Raw genomic sequence first — 18,844 nt, 5'->3', positions numbered from 1 at the left:
CCTGGCAGAATACTTTGTTTGTGAGGACAAAGGTATACAAAGAGGAGAGAACTATTTTAAATCGGGGCATGTTAGGAGTTTCGAGAATGCTGGCTAGCAAGCTAGCTAACTTAGCTACTAACGTTATATACACTATGTACAATGATTTACATTATTACAAATAGGTAACGTGGTTGTGGCTTTTACGAATAGTGGTTAGCTTTAGAGATAAATTGCTATGATCACGGAGCACTAGTGTTAGGTGAAACAGATAGCCACAGATTCCTTGGCTAGTAATAACAAGAAGGCTCCTTGCTTCCTGTCTGGGTCATAGTACCAAGCTGGCTATATGGCTCTGGCTAACGTTAACGTTACCCCGCTAACGTTAGCATCATGTCTACTGTCGTGAACCATTTTAAATCGGGGCATGTAAAAGAGTTTGGGGAATGAGTAAAATGTGCAGGTCCTCTTCTCAGACCTGTGGGGCAAAGCACTGCACGCATCATGCCGGCGAGCAAGCTACACGTCACGGCATGTTGATACGATAGTAGCCCCTCGGATAGCACTCGGTGTACCACGATAGCTAACTAACGTTAACGTTATAAGCTCAAACACCTTATAACTACTACTACTGTCGTGTCTATAAGTTCCCTGGCAGAATACTTTGTTTGTGAGGACAAAGGTATACAAAGAGGAGAGAACCATTTTAAATCGGGGCATGTTAGGAGTTTCAGGAATGCTGGCTAGCAAGCTAGCTAACTTAGCTACTAACGTTATATACACTATGTACAACGACACAATGATTTACATTATTACAAATATGGTAACGTGGTTGTGGCTTTTACAAATAGTGGTTAGCTTTAGAGATAAATGGCTATGATCACGGAGCACTAGTGTTAGGTGAAACAGATAGCCACAGATTCCTCGGCTAGTAATGAGAAGAAGGCTCCTTGCTTCCTGCCACTACCTGCCTGTGATTCTCAGGCCCCCTGCTGCCCTGTACCTTGTGTGACGTCATCATTAAGATGACACACGCACGTTATGAACCATGGATTAAAATATACACGTGCGTGGTGGTTGTGGTTGGGCGGACAAAAATGTTTGATAAAAACGCTAAAACTCTGTCCATTTCGATAATTTTTTTCCCCTCTTCATGAAAGTCACCGTTGGCCTAGTCACATTGTTTATTGAACAAAAATACAACATGCAAGTGGGCCTTTAAATGTGTTTGGGGGAAATGTCTGGCCTGCAACATAAGCAGTACGGTAATACCCCCCCTCCAGCAATTAATATGGAATTACTTCTACATTTTCTTTAATACCTTTTTTGCCAGTATGGCTGTGAAATGGGTATTAAATTATATTCAAAGTTGTCTTAAGGTCTTGGATTTAACTTCTTGAAACCTGTCGATGCACTGTGGCGAGTAAAATACAGAATTATATAGAGGCCCTATAGCCCTGTGGCCTAAGACTGGGGACCTGCTTCTCGTCTTCATATGTCTCTTAGTCCCTGTGTCTCTCCTCTCTCTAGGAATTCAGACAGCAGCCATGGACATGTTGGGAGGCGATGGTGTTGCTAAACAGTGTCGTAAGGTGGATATTATGGCAGATGCAGCCTACTCTATTTTCTCCAAGCCAACCAGCTATACTGGAAACTTTGTTATCGATGAAAATCTGCTGATGGAAGAGGGCATCCAAGACTTTGACATCTATGCTGTTCAACCAGGTAATGTCTGAAAATATGATATTGCTGTATGTAACTGAGGGGTTACAAAACCCTGACTGTATTAAAGATTGTGATAGATTAAACCACTGCTATGTATGTACTTTAATTACTGGCCAGACAGTACATCTAATATATGGCAGACACTCATAATAACACGGCACTGACAAAGAAATATCATTTGAGGGTATTTATTATTATGCAGTAAATAGTTACAGATATGAGAATTAGGGTCGCGCTTGTATGGCGAAGAATAGGCATAAAGTCAGTCAGTAGCATAAGTCAATGGGAATAGAATAGTTCCTACAATGGGACACTAGGCTAACGCCGCCTGGCGTGGAATAGCAATTAGAGAGGGCAACGCTGGTACCGCTGGAGACACTGGGTTCCTCCCAGAGTTGTAAGTTCTGGAGGAGAGAGGAATGTTCGGATACTCAGTCTGATCAATTGAAGAAGAAGGGGATTCACGTACAGAAGCCAGTCCTTGTAATCCAACGCTCAGCAACAAAAGCAATAACTGTAATCCAAATGCTCGATAGCAAACGATGATAGCCAGCTAGCCTCGGTCCATGAGGCCAGCCCGAATGTAGATCCTCACGGTGTTTAAATCCAAACGACAATGGAAATAAACGATGCTCTTCTCCAGGTAGTACGTTCCACAATCAATATAATCCAACCAATACTGGTTCTGCAATCGCCGCCGTCGGTTCTCCTGTGCACATGTCCAGCAGGTTCTCCGACTAGGCCTCCTCGTGTGCTGGTACCAATGTATTTAGTCCACGCGCACTGGCTAAGGTCCACTAGCTAAACGGACGAACTGTTGGGTAATGCTACACACGAACGAACTGGTGTTGGCACGATACACAATAAATTAACGACTCTTTACTTCACATTAAGCTAGGTCGAACTTGATGTTACTGCATTAAATCTGACACTTTTACTATTCACTCCGCACGTGGTTCTCAACGCTCTGTTAAACGCATGGCTTCTCACTTCATTAGTGGATGAGCGAACTGGATGAACAGCTACTTAGACGAACTGCTGCTGTTCGCACCTGCGCCGTATATATACTTAAGTGGCTATCTAGTGCCAAACCTCAGTTCTCGTCTCGAATCAATACGCTGTCTCCGGGCATGTTACGACAGTAAAAAATAAGGTTTACAGCGGTTTGCCTTAAATACAAAGACCGAACTGGCACACAAAGACCGGACTGACTGAAAAATATAGGCAACATTTGTATTAACTTAGTGCTAACAAACAAAATAATTATATTTTTTTGTGGCCACATTATAGACAGTCCATCAACATAAAGTATTGATTGATTGAAAATTGTATTAACAGATTGCAGAATGGGTACAATATAAGGCTGAGCCCGAACGTTCGAACGTTCGTTCGTTACGCTGACATTCGGACTTTAATTAATAGGTTCGAACGTTCGGTGAAAAAAAATATAAAGGATGCGCACGGGGTTGAGGTGATGTGAATGCGAGGCGCTCGGCTCAACCAGTATCGTCTGTCGGGCTGCAGCGGGATACTATTTCTCAACCAGAGCTCTATTTTGATTGACAGGCGATTCTGCCAATTACGTCACACCGCTTGCACCCGCCTCTGCTGTTACCACCAATCGGCAAGCCTCAACAGACTTACCGTAGCTACCGAGGAAGTAATCGGTAACAAGGTTTCCGTAGGTGAACCTGCATTAGGATCATTAATGAATACCATCCTTTTTCGGCCACGGAGCGCGAGCTTCATGGCGGGAGGTGGTTGCGTTGGAAACAACAACAGCAGGCGCACACCTCGGAACGGTGGTAGGGCGGACGGGCGGCAGGCGTGTTGGGAGCCCGGCCGTTCCGAGGTAGACGGTGGACGGGTCTGTTGAGCCGAGGCGTGCGCCTCTCCTCCCGGCTCCCCTCCCCGTCGACCAAGAGTGAATACCTGTTATTGAACGTGTAACACACTAACTATATAACGTTCGGTTAATGCCACAAAACGAATGCATTTGTTTATCTAGCCCCTTACGTGACTGCAAGGGCTATTGTTTATCATACTTTGATTCAGTAGCTTGTTTATTTTCTTCTGAGTGCTTTGTTTAATTACATGTTTACATGAACAGCCACCACTGTAAACAACATGTTTTTCACCAATAGACTATGCAATGCCGCCCTCCGTAGGATCTATAATAATACAATAAAAAAAAAAAATATTATTAAAAAAATGAAAGAAAAAAAAAGTATAAAAAAAAAATTTATTAAAAAATTTAAAAAACGAACGTTCGAACGTTCGTTCGATAAACCCTGGCGAACGTTCGAACCCTAAAAACAGGGTTCGGGCTCAGCCTTAGTACAATACAGTACAGCTCAATACACACAATTGTTAACACATTCCTTGCCAGCCATTGTACCCATCAAAGTACCCCCTCTGCCAGCGCTATAAGTCTATGGAGAAACGTTATATTTTTTCATTCATACAAAAATACCTTCTAGAATATAAGTGTTTTTATCGTTTTCTGCAGTAATTCCTAGAACGTATAGATTATCGATTGGCGTTTCTTCCCTATACACGCTATATTAAAAAATTCAAATGTATATGATCGGTATACGTTATGCTTCATCATGCGTGAAGGAAAGGGGGGGGCGGGGTCGTTTATAATTCCCCGATCATCAGTAAATGCTTTATGTAGGTTGGGTGATATATTGATCAGATGGTTTGCAAACAAGGAAACTCACAATCACGTTGAAAATAACGTTATATTCCTCTTACCGGGGGTCAATGAGACTGGCGGTGAAATATCCCAAGTACACGATGCCGATCGTCTAGGTCCATTTCCGGTTTGTATGTCTCAATAAACACCGAAATCATATCGATTATTAAGTTTAGAAAGCGATCCATTATGTACATGTCTGTCGGGAGTCCTGCAACGAGATGTGACGGCCGGATGAGTTTCATCGACGCACATCGGCCACATCCTGTAGGCGAGTGTAACTCGCTCGACCATCCACCAGGCGGCGGTATTGAGCCGTCATTGCCGTCACCTATAGGGTCCAGCTGCAGGACCGCGGGTGTATATATGAATTATGAATGACATGGCGAAAAAATGAAATATTGATCTAAAAAACGCTGGACAGCGATATTGGCAGAATGCGCATGGCGGCCAATAACGCTGGACAGCATTTTGCACAGAGGATGCACAGAGTATGCATATGCTCAACTAGGGCTGGGCGATATGGAAAAAAATCATATCGCGATAACGATATGATAATGTTATCATATTTCTCGATATCGATAATTATCGAAATTGTTATAAGTATAATTTTTTTTTTTAAACATATGTATGTTTATTTTGCATCAATTCTTTGTCATTGCCGCCATCTTTAGTGTTACATCCCCTCACACTCCAGTTCTCAGGCTGCAGCTGGTTTAAAAGCTAAAGTAAACCGGCTTCTCTGCTGGCTGTGGCTCCAGGGGAGTTGAACAGTTCTGGCTCTGCTAGTTTATTTTCGATCTTTTGGCGCTTTTTTGGTGGACAAACCGCCGCACATGTGCACTGTGACTCGTGACTGGAGTCTAGTTCTGCTAGCACACATAGCCTACTGTGTACAGATGGTTTCAAACTGTATTTTAAATTAGAAAGCAAACAAAATAAATGGACAAGAGAAAAATAAATCTCAATTTTGTCATTTGGACAAGCAAAGCCATTACTTTAAGTTGCAGGCAAGGAAGACAAGTCTGTCCACTGTCTCTGGTTTTAAAACTGCCCTGTTGCAGGTCACAAAAAAATTAAATAAAAAAAAAAAAAAACGATATCGATTATTAAAATATATCGCAATATTTATCGTTATATCGCCCAGCCCTATGCTCAACAGGCACTAGACTTTCTTATCAAAAAGGAAAAGTCACTGTTATTTAAAATAAATAAATCATGTGTACTAAATATATATTTACTTTTTAATTACATGAAACATTATGAAGTATTCTCTTATGCCGTTTTTCACTGCATGGTACCTAATCAACTTGACTCGCTTTTGCTGTTTGAGAGTCTTGCTAGCCGTATTTGAAGTGACATCACACCAGGAATTAAATAGTCAACAGTAACACACAGCATTGGAACCTAGAGAAGCCCTGATGATATAATATAAACGAACAGCTAATAAACGTGAAGTTATCTTTAAACCTCTGTTGTCAAGCCTTGTCAATATACCCCCCCTTCCCCACTAATGGATCTTGTGTCGTGGAGTCACTTCGCTGTGAGCATTTCCGCGCTTAGCTTGCGGCTAACGTTCGTTAGCTTGTGGCTAATGTAACGTTAGCCTAGCTTGCGAACAATACACACATGCCCCGAACCGTGGAGGTCGTATCGAACGGTGCACGGTTCGAATGCGAACCGTTCCACCCCTAATCGATACTATTTTGAAGAAAGAATAATCAGTTAAACAATTTACAAACCGTAATGGAGAGGCTTGCAATCGCAGTCCTAAGGGGTGTGTTAAAAATGAGGTGTGTTAAAAATGGTTCCATGGATTTTCCTTAGTTCTTTTGGAGAAATCTTTTACAAACTCTTGTCCCACTCACCTCTGATTGAGGTGATCCAGTGATGTTGTTTGCAACTGATAGTTATCATAGGCCAATGTGAGTTAACTGATTTATCAAGCTATAGTTGCTGTGCATTGATTGGTGGAGTAGTGTAATGGGTTGCTTGTGATTCGTTGCTAGGCAATCATCTGCTGCCAGACTTCTTCCTGGATGAAGAACCAGAAGTACTGGCCAAAAAGATCGAACAACACGGTGAGAGATGCACATCCACACACATTTCAAGAGTGCAAGTGCAGCCCATTACTGTGTAGAAGACGCCTCCATTCCACCTCCTTTGGACACTGAAGCTTAATTGATGCCTGCTGTCCCAAAGTCTGCTCCCTTTCCAGGAAGTAAATTGCACAGTCCAATCAAATGCCCTGCTTCTTAGCTGTGAGATAGTTGTTCACCAATTGGGAGAAAAATAAAGCTTTTAGAATGACACTGGCTCAGTGTTTTGTGGACCAAATAAAATTGTTATGTTATACCCCAATGCTTCACAGGATGTGATTGATTTGATTTGATTGACTGATCTTTATTTACCTTGGACACAACAAACGCAAAACAAATAAGTCTGTCCACATCCATAGAAAAACAAATGAGGAGTTTGAGAAGGGGCAGAAGGAGGCACAGCTTATATAGTCCTGCCCCTTTCTTACAATATCATAACAAGAATAAAACTTTCTTACTACCTAAGTGAGAGAAACAATTATAATGAATAAAACAAGGTTAAGCCCGAGGGGTCCGGTATCGGTACGTGATTGATATCATGCCATAAATCTGTGATTTTCGGGATCATATTTCATGATAACCTGAACATTATTGCCATAAAATAGAACGTAGTTAGTTCCTTTTATCTTTCTGTGAACGTCTAGCAAAAAAACTAGGGATGTCCGATATTATCGGCCGACCGATATTATCGGCCGATATCGGCAGTAAAATGTGATATTGGAAAATATCGGTATCGGTTTAAAAAAAATAAAAAACGATAACAATATTTGTTATATATCCAGTGAAATTATTAGTTACCTGAAATTATTCAGTTTTTTGGACGGGGAAACCCTGCATATATCGGTATCGGTAATTAATAGTTGGACAATATCGGAATATCGGTATCGGTAAAAAAGCCAATATCGAGCATCCCTAAAAAACGCATTGCAATCTGATGAGATATTTACATTATAAAAAAGTAACTGTACTTACAGTAGATTTCATTCATGGTTTTTGCTGCCCTGTCAGGGGCGCCTGATGGTACTAAATCCTGATTGAACTCTGCCATTGGACAGGGGAGATTTGGCCTAATCTATAGATGTGACTTGGCCATAATAAGGTAATTTATAGGCCTGATATTCTATATTCATATTTCAAATTGCATGTGTCCGGATGGCAAAATGCAATAATCTATCTACAAAACCCCCTGTCATCTGTCCTTTATTAATTTGCTTAGATTCTTTGTACACAACGTGACGTGATCTCAAGAAGGTGCTGATTGAGCTCAGTGGCACATCTGGTCAATGTTAGCATGGTGAATAAGAAAATGGATATTCTCCTTTCGTTCATTACAATTTACTCAAGCCTAGTAACACACACAATATTTCTGACACTGGGAATACATACCCCTGAGATCCATAGATGTCCCTAGATACCAAGAACATGCAAATGGACCTTGTAGAAGTGGAGCAATCTTCCATTTACTGAAAATATGGTTAGGGCTTAACACATTCGGGGCCATTCTATTTTCCCATCTAGCTCTAGCATGGCCAGGTTTTCATTACATAGTTTCACTGTGCGTCACGTTGTTTGTAGAGCTAAATCTATATTTTATATTATAGCTATGGATACAATACCATGGTCATTTGAGAGTAACTATCTTCCGTTCAAGATGCAAAAAAGAATAAAATGTTTCATGAATACGTTCACGAGTTATCCCGTGGTGAATATGAGTATAATTTCGGAATGATCCGGGCTAATTCCTGGGAGGCTGGCTATAGGGCGCAACGTGAATTCTACTAAAACCATTGGCGTTTTGTCCCTGGACACTATTATTTTCAAATCAAATGCATATGATAGGTATTATGTTTCATCGTGAATGCATGAAAGGGGGGGGGGGGTCATTTACGTATACGTATATATACGTTTTTGGCTGTTAACCGCTGGCGCCCAATAACGTATATATACGTGAATGGCCCCGAAAGTGTTAAGAGGTTAAACAATAACGAGACAACTTTTTTTTTTTTTTAATAATTCAAGACGACCTATAGTCCCTCAGTTCTGTATCTATTTTTGAACTATGCTGTTGTTTTTCTGTTTCCTTTCCATTTGTAGTCTTACTTGAATCATAACTTCCCTATCTGTCCATCAGCATTTATGTATATTGCCTGGCAATGAATTGTTTCTGGCTATAAACATGATCTGAGCAGTTGTAAATGTAACTATATACCATACATTTAAAAGCCTGTGACTTTAAAAACAACCAATGGCGTGATATGACGGCAGTGACATCTCCTATTTACCCTCCTTGGGTAAAGACGGTGAAAGGGAGGAAGGAAAGGAGAAATAGTGAAGAGTAATGGGACACAGCCCAGTTGTTTTAACCACCATCGTTCTCATGCTTTAAACTATGAGAGTGAATGAGTTGTCTGCTCATTGACTTGCATTTGTAATGCAAAAGAAAAAAAGGTTTTAATAAATAGATAAAGATAAAACCCATGTCGACAACTATTCACCTTCAGGAATCATGTGATCATAAGTCACAAAATAGGTTTCCACCTGTCGTTTTTAATTTGTGTGTGTACTTTGGTGGTTGATGTGACCAGATTTCAAGCAGTTTGTCCGGTAATATCAGCAGGTCCATTATTTATTAATTATACCTCTAATCAAAACTGCCCTGAGAATGTTAAGACTCAGCTAAACATTTTGTCTTTTTCAATGTGTGTGTGTTGTAAGTCGCTTTGGATAAAAGCGTCAGCTAAATGTAAATGTGTGTGTGTAGGGGCAACCCCAGCGTTGCAGAGCAGCAGCAATGAAGCGGCAGCGCCCTCATCAGGTGGTCCAATAGAAAACACCTTCAACCTCATCAGAGGGGTACTCAACCCAGACGTCGTTAAGTCCATACAGGGCGTCTACAAGTTTGACCTGTCTGGTAAGATTGTTTTTTCCCCCTTATGTATACAAATACAACTGGCCTATTTTGCATTTTTCTGTTGTTACGTTTGCATCCCCCCTCCACAAATTACTAATACATTTTAACTTTAAAGGGACACGCCAACATTATAGGAAATAGACTTACTGATTTCTCCAGAGCCAGTCAAAAAGATGAATACCAATTTCCCCTCTCCGTGTTCAGTAGGAAGCTATCCGGCTGCAAGCTAGCCTAGCTTAGCACAAATGATTGGAAGCAGATACGGACCACTAGTCTAGCTGTTGACCAAAGACTGCGTGCAGCTTGTTCCTGTTCGTGGACGACTCAGCCCTGCTGGTCTCTGACAGGGACAAGTTGCAGGTTGAAAAAGCCCTCAGCTCTGAACTCGGCAGAATCTGCACCTGGCTCCCTGATAACAAACTATCATTACACCTAGGTAAAACAGAGTCCATTCTCTTTGGATCAAATAACAAACTCCACAAGGCCAACGGCTTCTCTGTTACAGTGGGTGACAATATTGTCACAAGGAAAGATGAAATTACATACCTGGGTTCCATCCTAGAGGCAAATCTTTCCTGTGACAAAATGGCAACCAATGTAATAAAAGAAGTCAACCAACAAACAAGATTCTTGTACCGGATCTCCTCTCTGGTAAACAAGAATACCCTGAAGACTCTAACAGGAGCACTCATTCAAGGGTACTACGACTATGCTTGCACCTCATGGTACCAAAGCACCTCAAAGGCACTAAAAACAAGATCTGGTCACACTACTGCTTGACCTTACTTCTAAAACCCACCTCACCCCTGCCCATTTTGAGAACCTAGGATGGCTTAGAGTAGACGACAGAATACAGCAACTTGCAATGGGCCTGGTCTACAAGATACACTACACCACTAAGGTACCCATGTACATGTTGAAATACTTCCCAAAGGTCAATGAATACCACAACCACATCACCAGAGGGAGTTCCACAAATCATGTTCAACCCAGATTCGGCTCAAACACGTTTCGCAATTATGCCACAACAATGTGGAACGCCCTACCCACAGCCGTAACATAATGTGAATCCCTACCCACCTTCAAAACCGGGAGGCTGCAATTCGAAACTGGCCCCGGTAAATGTCCAAACCCCCCCCCCCCCCAAATGTACAGTTTCCTCCCCCTCAAATGTATATATTCTCTTTTAGAAACTGTCTGTAAAGAAACTACTGTATATTTGTATATCTTGTATGTCATAAATGTCTGGATGTAACAGTACTGTATGTCATGTATGTCATAAATGTTATGATGAATTGAAAATGGGGGACCCTGATGTAAACAAGACTAAAGTCTTTCTCTGGTCTGCATACCATTAACAATTGTGTGTATTGAGCCGTACTGTATTGTACCCATTCTGCAATCTGTTAATAACATTTTCAATCAATCAATGAGCAGAAATTGGTATCCGTCTTGTCTGGCTCCGTAGAAGACAGTAAGCACATTTCCCATAATGTTGGTGTGTTTCTTTGAGTTAAGTTGATCACGGACATATTCTAATGCACACACACACACACACACTTATGTGTCTTCTTAGTCGCTACAGTTGCATCTTTGGCTTGATACGTAATGCAGAGGTAAACCTGTTGTGTGTAATGTGTATACAGGTGAGCATGCAGGAGTGTGGTACATTGACATGAAGAACGACGCGGGCAGCGCTGGGCCTGGTGAACCTCCAGTCACCGCTGATGTGGTGATGAGCATGGATTCTGCCGACTTCGGCAAAATGTTCTCCGGTAAGATGATGTACTACTATTAACACATTCGGCGCCAGACCCGAGATATCCCGGGTTAACTCGCCATGCGTTGGGCACCAGACCCGAGATATCTCGTTTCTTTTTTTTCTTCGATATTTTTCTTCATTATTTATCCACTGACCTTGGTGTTGCCATAGGAAAGGATTCTGAGTTCGCCAAAGTGCAATACCGGCCGCATCCTGCTAGATGGCAGTGTCGCCCACCCTTTGAAACCTTATAGCTCACCCTGTGTTACAGTTAAATCCCTCCGGGTGCTAAATTTAGACTGAGCCGAGTAAATCGTGTAGGGACAAAACACGAATGGATTTGGTAGAATACACATTGCGGCTTAGCATTGCCTCCGGCTTGGGCCGGCCGTCATACTGGCTCAATTGGCAGAGTCAGCGGGTGGAAGTCGATGGGTGGTAATCTGGACGTTGTGGACAGCGACTCCTACAGGTCGGTTGGGGGACGCCTGCACAGCAGAGACAGGAAATAGCGGGGTAGTGTGAGCCTCCCACACGTTACACCTCGCCAACGAGAGTCCGCGCTGGCAGGTGAAAAGATGTGACAGGCTGCCGCCTTGTGTACCGGAGGGGACACGTGATGCAAGGCTTCTATCCTCCCTACAACCGACCAGTGGGGGGCATATACAAGAAAAGTTCAAGACAGGGGAGGGGAGAATTGGAAACACGAAATTGGGACAGGAGAAAAATAGAAAATGAGGAGAAAAAGTGGAGAAAAAAAATACACATTGCGGCTTATAACCAGCCTAACACTCATATTCACCACGGTATAAAACTGGAACGTATGGATGGAATTTATTTTAATTTTTTGCATCTTGACCAGAAGAAACCCAGTGTAAAATGACTATAGTATTGTATCCATAGCTATCATATAGAATATAGTTATAGCTCTACAAACAAGGTGACTGACTACATTGGTTTAATGGGTGGCATCGCATAGCCGTTTCCCGGAAGAGGGGTGGCACAGAATGTGTTAATAAGTTATTATATACAATATATATTTTTTAAAGAATATATATATATATATACATACATACATACATACATACATACATACAAATTATATATTTTTTGTATCCACTTTTTCTCCCATTTTCTATATTTTCTCCCATCCCAATTTCGTATCATCCAATTCAACCCTCCCCTGTCACGAACGCTGTTTCTTGCCTCCCACAAGCCGGCTGCAATGTGGACTAAGTCATACATAGCACAAGTCCCCTCCGGTACTTGAGGTAACAGCAGTCGCATCTTTTCACCTGCGCAGCTCGATCTCTCAGTGGCGAGGAGTAACGCGTGGGAGGCTCACGCTGCCCCCGACACTTCCTGATTCTACTGCGCAGGCGCACCAACCGACCTGTAGGAGTCGCTGTCCACAACGCCCGATCCCCACCCATCAGTTTCCCACCCCCTAATACGGCCAATGTGTATTAGTATGAACGACCAGCTAAACTGAAAGCAATGTGGAGCGCTGGGCTCGAACAGGCGAGCCCAGCGTCTCCGCATTTGTGGCGAGCGCCTTGCCCACTACGCCACGTAGCCGCCCTATACATACAAATTATATATAAATATATTAAAATCTACTGAACCAGTTTGGTTACTCTCTCATAACAAACATGGGGGAACACCACGGTAGGTTTTTCTTGAGTTGGTATATAATATATTCATGAATTTTATTTGAAGCTTTGATATCATTGTAAATTGAATGTCCATACCTTGGCAGGATTACTGCAGAAACATGTTGAGATCGATAGACTGAAAGACAATTGCAGGGACTATCCTCAGTTTTCTATCGATTGTGTGTGTGTGTGGGGGGGTCTGGGTCTGGACCGGACCCACAGGATTTCTGCTGGAGAGGCATATGGCGCAAAATAAGCCTTTCCAAACAAAACTAGCTTCATAGACTAAAGTAACTTCACGCTCACCGTTGGCGTGGCTTCTCAGCTTCTCCTCTCATCAAAACATTTCCCCATTGGGTGGAAGCTAACGGCAAAACGGGAAGCGTCTGGGTTTATGGGAAATATTACCTTATGAAAAAAGTAGTAGAACGAGCTCACCTCACTAGACTTGACACTGGGTGCTGTAACCTCTAATATCATACATAAATATTACCTTGTGAGAATCAGCCTACCAGTTGTTTCAGCCATGGTCTCATTTGTTTACTTTATATATATATATATATATATATATATATATATATTGTGACAAGCCTGGTGTTGTTCAAGCTCGACACGGACCAAAACAAACAATTTTAATGTCCACACAAGCACAATTCCAATAAATAAATAATATTTATTGCACAAGTCCAATGGGCTTTAGGGTAATCGTATCACAGTCCAGGGTCAAAACACGTATCAGGCTCTCGTACAAAAAAGGGATTGTTCAATACTCAGAGTTTGTCTTCTGGTCCAGGGTCAGTACACAAGGGGGTTTCTCAGCCAGTCTAGGGTCCAGTACACAATGAACACCTCGCCTTCACCTCTCCTCTCAACTACCTCTCATCTCTCACAACTCCGTATCAACAATCACTCTCTCTCTGTACTCCACTACTACCTCACCTCCACTCAACAATACTCTTATCTGTCCTAGTGTTTTATGTTATGTGTGTGGGAAGTGGGTGTTCTAATGGTGCACAGGTGTGTTCTATCAGTCCTAATCAGCTGCCTAATTGCTTCTCTCCTCGTGGTAGTAGTATCTCCTAGGGATGCCCCGATCACGTTTTTTGCCACCGATACCGATCACCGATCGTCGTGAGCCATATCGGCCGATACCGATCCGATACCGATTGTTTTTGATTAAAAAGAAATTAAAAATTATTTTATATCAAAAGTTTTTTTTTTTTTTTTTTTTTATAAAATATATATATTATATAATTAGACTTGTACTTGTATTATCTGCAAGACATCGCCACCACGCAACAAGTCAAAATGCTCGCTATCTGCAAACAGCTCCACTGTCTGTGTGTACTCTAGTAGCCTCCAGCTCCAAAAAGGATTCTCCGGCGCTGCAGCGGGACCCTATTGGTAACGTTACTTTACTGTGCTTTGGTCATTTCACATTCAGCAAGCCCTCAGCTCGAATACACATTAAATCAATGTTATAAGACATTGATATCAAGAGCTATCTGTAGCTACTGCTAGCCGGCTAGATGACGTTAAGACAGAACTTTAGTTCAATGGGACATTTCGTTTTGAACAGTAAACTAACGTCAGCTAACGCAAGCTAACGCAAGCTAACGGAGGTATGAACATGGACTACTAGACTTTCTGGATCATTTGTTGATATCAGGAGCTATCGGTAGCTAGCCGGCTAAATACCGTTAGACAATGCCTACTAAACGTGAATAGTTGACTGGGTAATTTTGTTTAAACAGTAACGATAGCTAGGTAGCTAACGTTAGCGCAGGTCGAATGCACTACAGACTCGAGCAGAGGAGCCGCCTCTCGGAGTCCTCTTTGTTTACAAACTCTACACGGGGGCGGGCGGGGCTAGGGAGGAGGAGCAGCGGCAGTTTGCAGGTCGTGTGTGTCTGAGACAGACAGCGAGTGAGAGCTTCGCTTGATCGGTTTCCGCGATCGGCGAATATGACTCATTATCGGAATTCACAGATTGCATATTTATACTGAGTATCGGCCGATAACGATCGGTGGCCAATCGATCGGGGCATCCCTAGTATCTCCCATCCTTCACGTAGCCATGGGATGGGGGATGATATCTGCCACAATATATATATATTGAAGGTATCACAACCGATATGACAATGATATATTTAGTTGATAATCTTTCTTGTAGCTGCTTTTAATTAACCTTTGCATAACATGCCAGGTCAGGTCACCATGTATAGAATAAGTAACCATCCGGACATCAAATACATAATGGGTATTAACGAAATAAACAACTTTACCACCATATAGAAGCCGACATGTTGTTCATGTGGCTGTAGGACAATGTCTGACCTGATCCCTTACATATATATCTAATTTACCTGTCAAACCCCCACCAAATTAACAATTTAATTACCCAATGAATGAATGAAAATGTTTATTTAAAATGGACACTACATTGGACCAGTCACAGTGGCCAGACCAGATGTGTTGTTTTGCGTTTTTATAGCGCAAGTGCTAGTTTTCAACACTAGTCCATTGAGGCTTTTCTAAAAGATAGAATAAAATTAACAGTAAAATACAGAATTAAAAATCAGAACAACTAGTTACCAGAGCAAGAGTCAACAACAAAACCAGTCCGCGTCTACATATGTGAGCACTGCTGCTTTAATTTCAGCCATACCTTGAGTCCTCTACTGAAGACGTTGGTATTGGACTCGTTTTAAACCAGTAGGCAGAGAGTTCCATAAGTTTGCCCCGTTGGGGGGGGCAGGTGGCGCACGGAGACTACGTTCGTCACCAACACCGGGAGACACTAGGATTCGCCTGTTCGAATCCAGCTCCCGGCGTTGCTATCAGCTTGGCTGGCCTCTCACACTGATACAATTGGCTGTATCAGGGGGTGGGAAAGCTGAAGGGTGGGTCCTGGGCGTTGTGGACAGCGACCCCCACAGTTCGGTCGGGGCGCCTGCTCAGCGAGGGTTGGAACTGAGGAGAGATAGTGTGGCCTCCCACACGCTACACTCTCCCCGGTGAGAACCTGCGCGGCCAGGTTGGCCTGCCCCAGGCTGCACATGCGTCGGAGGAAAGCATGTGACAGTCTCCGGTCTCCCGGACCAACAGTAGGGGAAAGTACGCAACAACCAGGAAGGGTGGGATGGGAGAAAAAAATCGGGAAAAAGGAGGGGAAGAAAGATAAAAAAAAAAAAATTGCCCCGTTAACAGAGAAGGCAGACGGTCCAAACGAACTCTTGCACATGGGAACAGTTAACAGTCACCATTATTGGAAGCTCGTGTGTTTGCTCTACTAGAGCTCCAACATCTAACCACCAGTCCAGAAAATAATGATGATACATGATTGTGCAAACATTTAAAAACAAGTCTAATATTACAGAAAATTACAAAATTGTCAAACGTGAAAAGATTGTGCTTACTCAAAACACTGCAGTGATGCCATCGCATTGGTTTACGGTCCATGATTTTTATAGCCTGTTTGTATATTATAGTTATGGGTTTTAGTATGGTTTGTGAACATGATGTGATACAATAAGACAAGTGGGAAAGAAAGAATTATCCAGCATTCAGACCCATGGGTCATTCTCTCAATATACACTGAAGATTTACCCATGTCCCATCATCAATACCCAAATATCTTTGTGCTGCTTCAATCACCATTTCTATTCTCCGATTTGTTTAATCTCCATAGCACAATTGACAACCATTGCTATAAAAGCAAGAAAGCTATCTCTTTCCAAATAAGCCAGTCTCCTCTCTTCATGACACGTGTGTTTTGTTTTTTGACTGGTGTCCCATCAGATTCTCCTTCAACCTTTTTACTGCTTCTGCATAGGACACTTTCCTTTCTGCATAGACACTTTCTGCATACACTTTCCTTTCTGCATAGGACACTTTCCTTTCTGCATATGACACCTTCCTTTCTGCATAGGACACTTTCCTTTCTGCATAGGACACCTTCCTTTCTGCATAGACACTTTCCTTTCTGCATACGACACCTTCCTTTCTGCATAGGACACCTTCCTTTCTGCATAGGACACTTTCCTTTCTGCATAAGACACTTTCCTTTCTGCATAAGACACTTTCCTTTCTGCATACGACACCTTCCTTTCTGCATAGGACACTTTCCTTTCTGCATAGGACACCTTCCTTTCTGCATAGACACTTTCCTTTCTGCATACGACACCTTCCTTTCTGCATAGGACACCTTCCTTTCTGCATAGGACACTTTCCTTTCTGCATAAGACACTTTCCTTTCTGCATAAGACACTTTCCTTTCTGCATACGACACCTTCCTTTCTGCATAGGACACTTTCCTTTCTGCATAAGACACTTTCCTTTCTGCATAAGACACCTTCCTTTCTGCATAAGACACTTTCCTTTCTGCATAGGACACTTTGCTTTCTGCATACGACACCTTCCTTTCTGCATACGACACCTTCCTTTCTGCATAGGACACTTTCCTTTCTGCATAGACACCTTCCTTCTACATAGGACACTTTCCTTTCTGCATACGACACCTTCCTTCTACATAGGACACTTTCCTTTCTGCATACGACACCTTCCTTTCTGCATAGGACACTTTCCTTTCTGCATAGACACCTTCCTTCTACATAGGACACTTTCCTTTCTGCATACGACACCTTCCTTTCTGCATAGGACACTTTCCTTTCTGCATAGACACTTTCCTTTCTGCATACGACACCTTCCTTCTACATAGGACACTTCCTTTCTGCATACGACACCTCCTTTCTGCATAGGACACTTCCTTTCTGCATACGACACCTTCCTTTCTGCATAGGACACCTTCCTTTCTGCATAGGACACTTTCCTGCATACGACACCTTCCTTTCTGCATAGACACTTTCCTTTCTGCATAGGACACCTTCCTTTCTGCATAGACACTTTCCTTTCTGCATAGACACTTTCCTTTCTGCATAGACACTTTCCTTTCTGCATAGGACACTTTCCTTTCTGCATAAGACACTTATTTTCTGCTTAAGACACTTTCCTTTCTGCATAGGACACCTTCCTTTCTGCATAAGACACTTTCTTTTCTGCATAGACACTTTCCTTTCTGCATAGCACACCTTTCTTTCTGCATAGGACACGTTCCTTTCTGCATACACTTTCCTTTCTGCATAGGACACTTTCCTTTCTGCATAGACCCTTAACTTTCTGCATAGACACCTTCCTTTCTGCATAGACTCTTAACTTTCTGCATATACCCTTAACTTTCTGCATAGACACCTTCCTTTCTGCATAGATCCTTAACTTTCTGCATAGACACCTTCCTTTCTGCATAGGACACTTTCCTTTCTGCATAAGACACTTTCCTTTCTGCATAAGACACCTTCCTTTCTGCATAAGACACTTTCCTTTCTGCATAGGACACTTTGCTTTCTGCATACGACACCTTCCTTTCTGCATACGACACCTTCCTTTCTGCATAGGACACTTTCCTTTCTGCATAGACACCTTCCTTCTACATAGGACACTTTCCTTTCTGCATACGACACCTTCCTTCTACATAGGACACTTTCCTTTCTGCATACGACACCTTCCTTTCTGCATAGGACACTTTCCTTTCTGCATAGACACCTTCCTTCTACATAGGACACTTTCCTTTCTGCATACGACACCTTCCTTTCTGCATAGGACACTTTCCTTTCTGCATAGACACTTTCCTTTCTGCATACGACACCTTCCTTCTACATAGGACACTTCCTTTCTGCATACGACACCTCCTTTCTGCATAGGACACTTCCTTTCTGCATACGACACCTTCCTTTCTGCATAGGACACCTTCCTTTCTGCATAGGACACTTTCCTGCATACGACACCTTCCTTTCTGCATAGACACTTTCCTTTCTGCATAGGACACCTTCCTTTCTGCATAGACACTTTCCTTTCTGCATAGACACTTTCCTTTCTGCATAGACACTTTCCTTTCTGCATAGGACACTTTCCTTTCTGCATAAGACACTTATTTTCTGCTTAAGACACTTTCCTTTC

At 42.4% G+C, this 18,844-nt stretch overlaps 1 protein-coding gene across 1 annotated transcript in view; it reads left to right on the top strand.

The window, feature by feature from the left end:
• Positions 1-18,844, top strand: part of hsdl2 (hydroxysteroid dehydrogenase like 2) — a 33,093-nt gene that overhangs the window by 12,786 nt on the left and 1,463 nt on the right. Inside the window, exons 7-10 of the mRNA XM_084325285.1 lie at positions 1,510-1,704; positions 6,412-6,483; positions 9,263-9,412; positions 11,059-11,187. Coding sequence (XP_084181411.1) covers positions 1,510-1,704; positions 6,412-6,483; positions 9,263-9,412; positions 11,059-11,187 — 546 coding nt within the window. The remainder of the gene's footprint in view (positions 1-1,509; positions 1,705-6,411; positions 6,484-9,262; positions 9,413-11,058; positions 11,188-18,844) is intronic.

Source organism: Notolepis coatsorum, assembly GCF_963971535.1.
Source record: "Notolepis coatsorum genome assembly, chromosome: 11".
In the NCBI taxonomy this organism is placed as follows: Eukaryota; Metazoa; Chordata; class Actinopteri; order Aulopiformes; family Paralepididae; genus Notolepis; species Notolepis coatsorum.
This window is presented reverse-complemented; position numbering and strand designations above follow the sequence as displayed.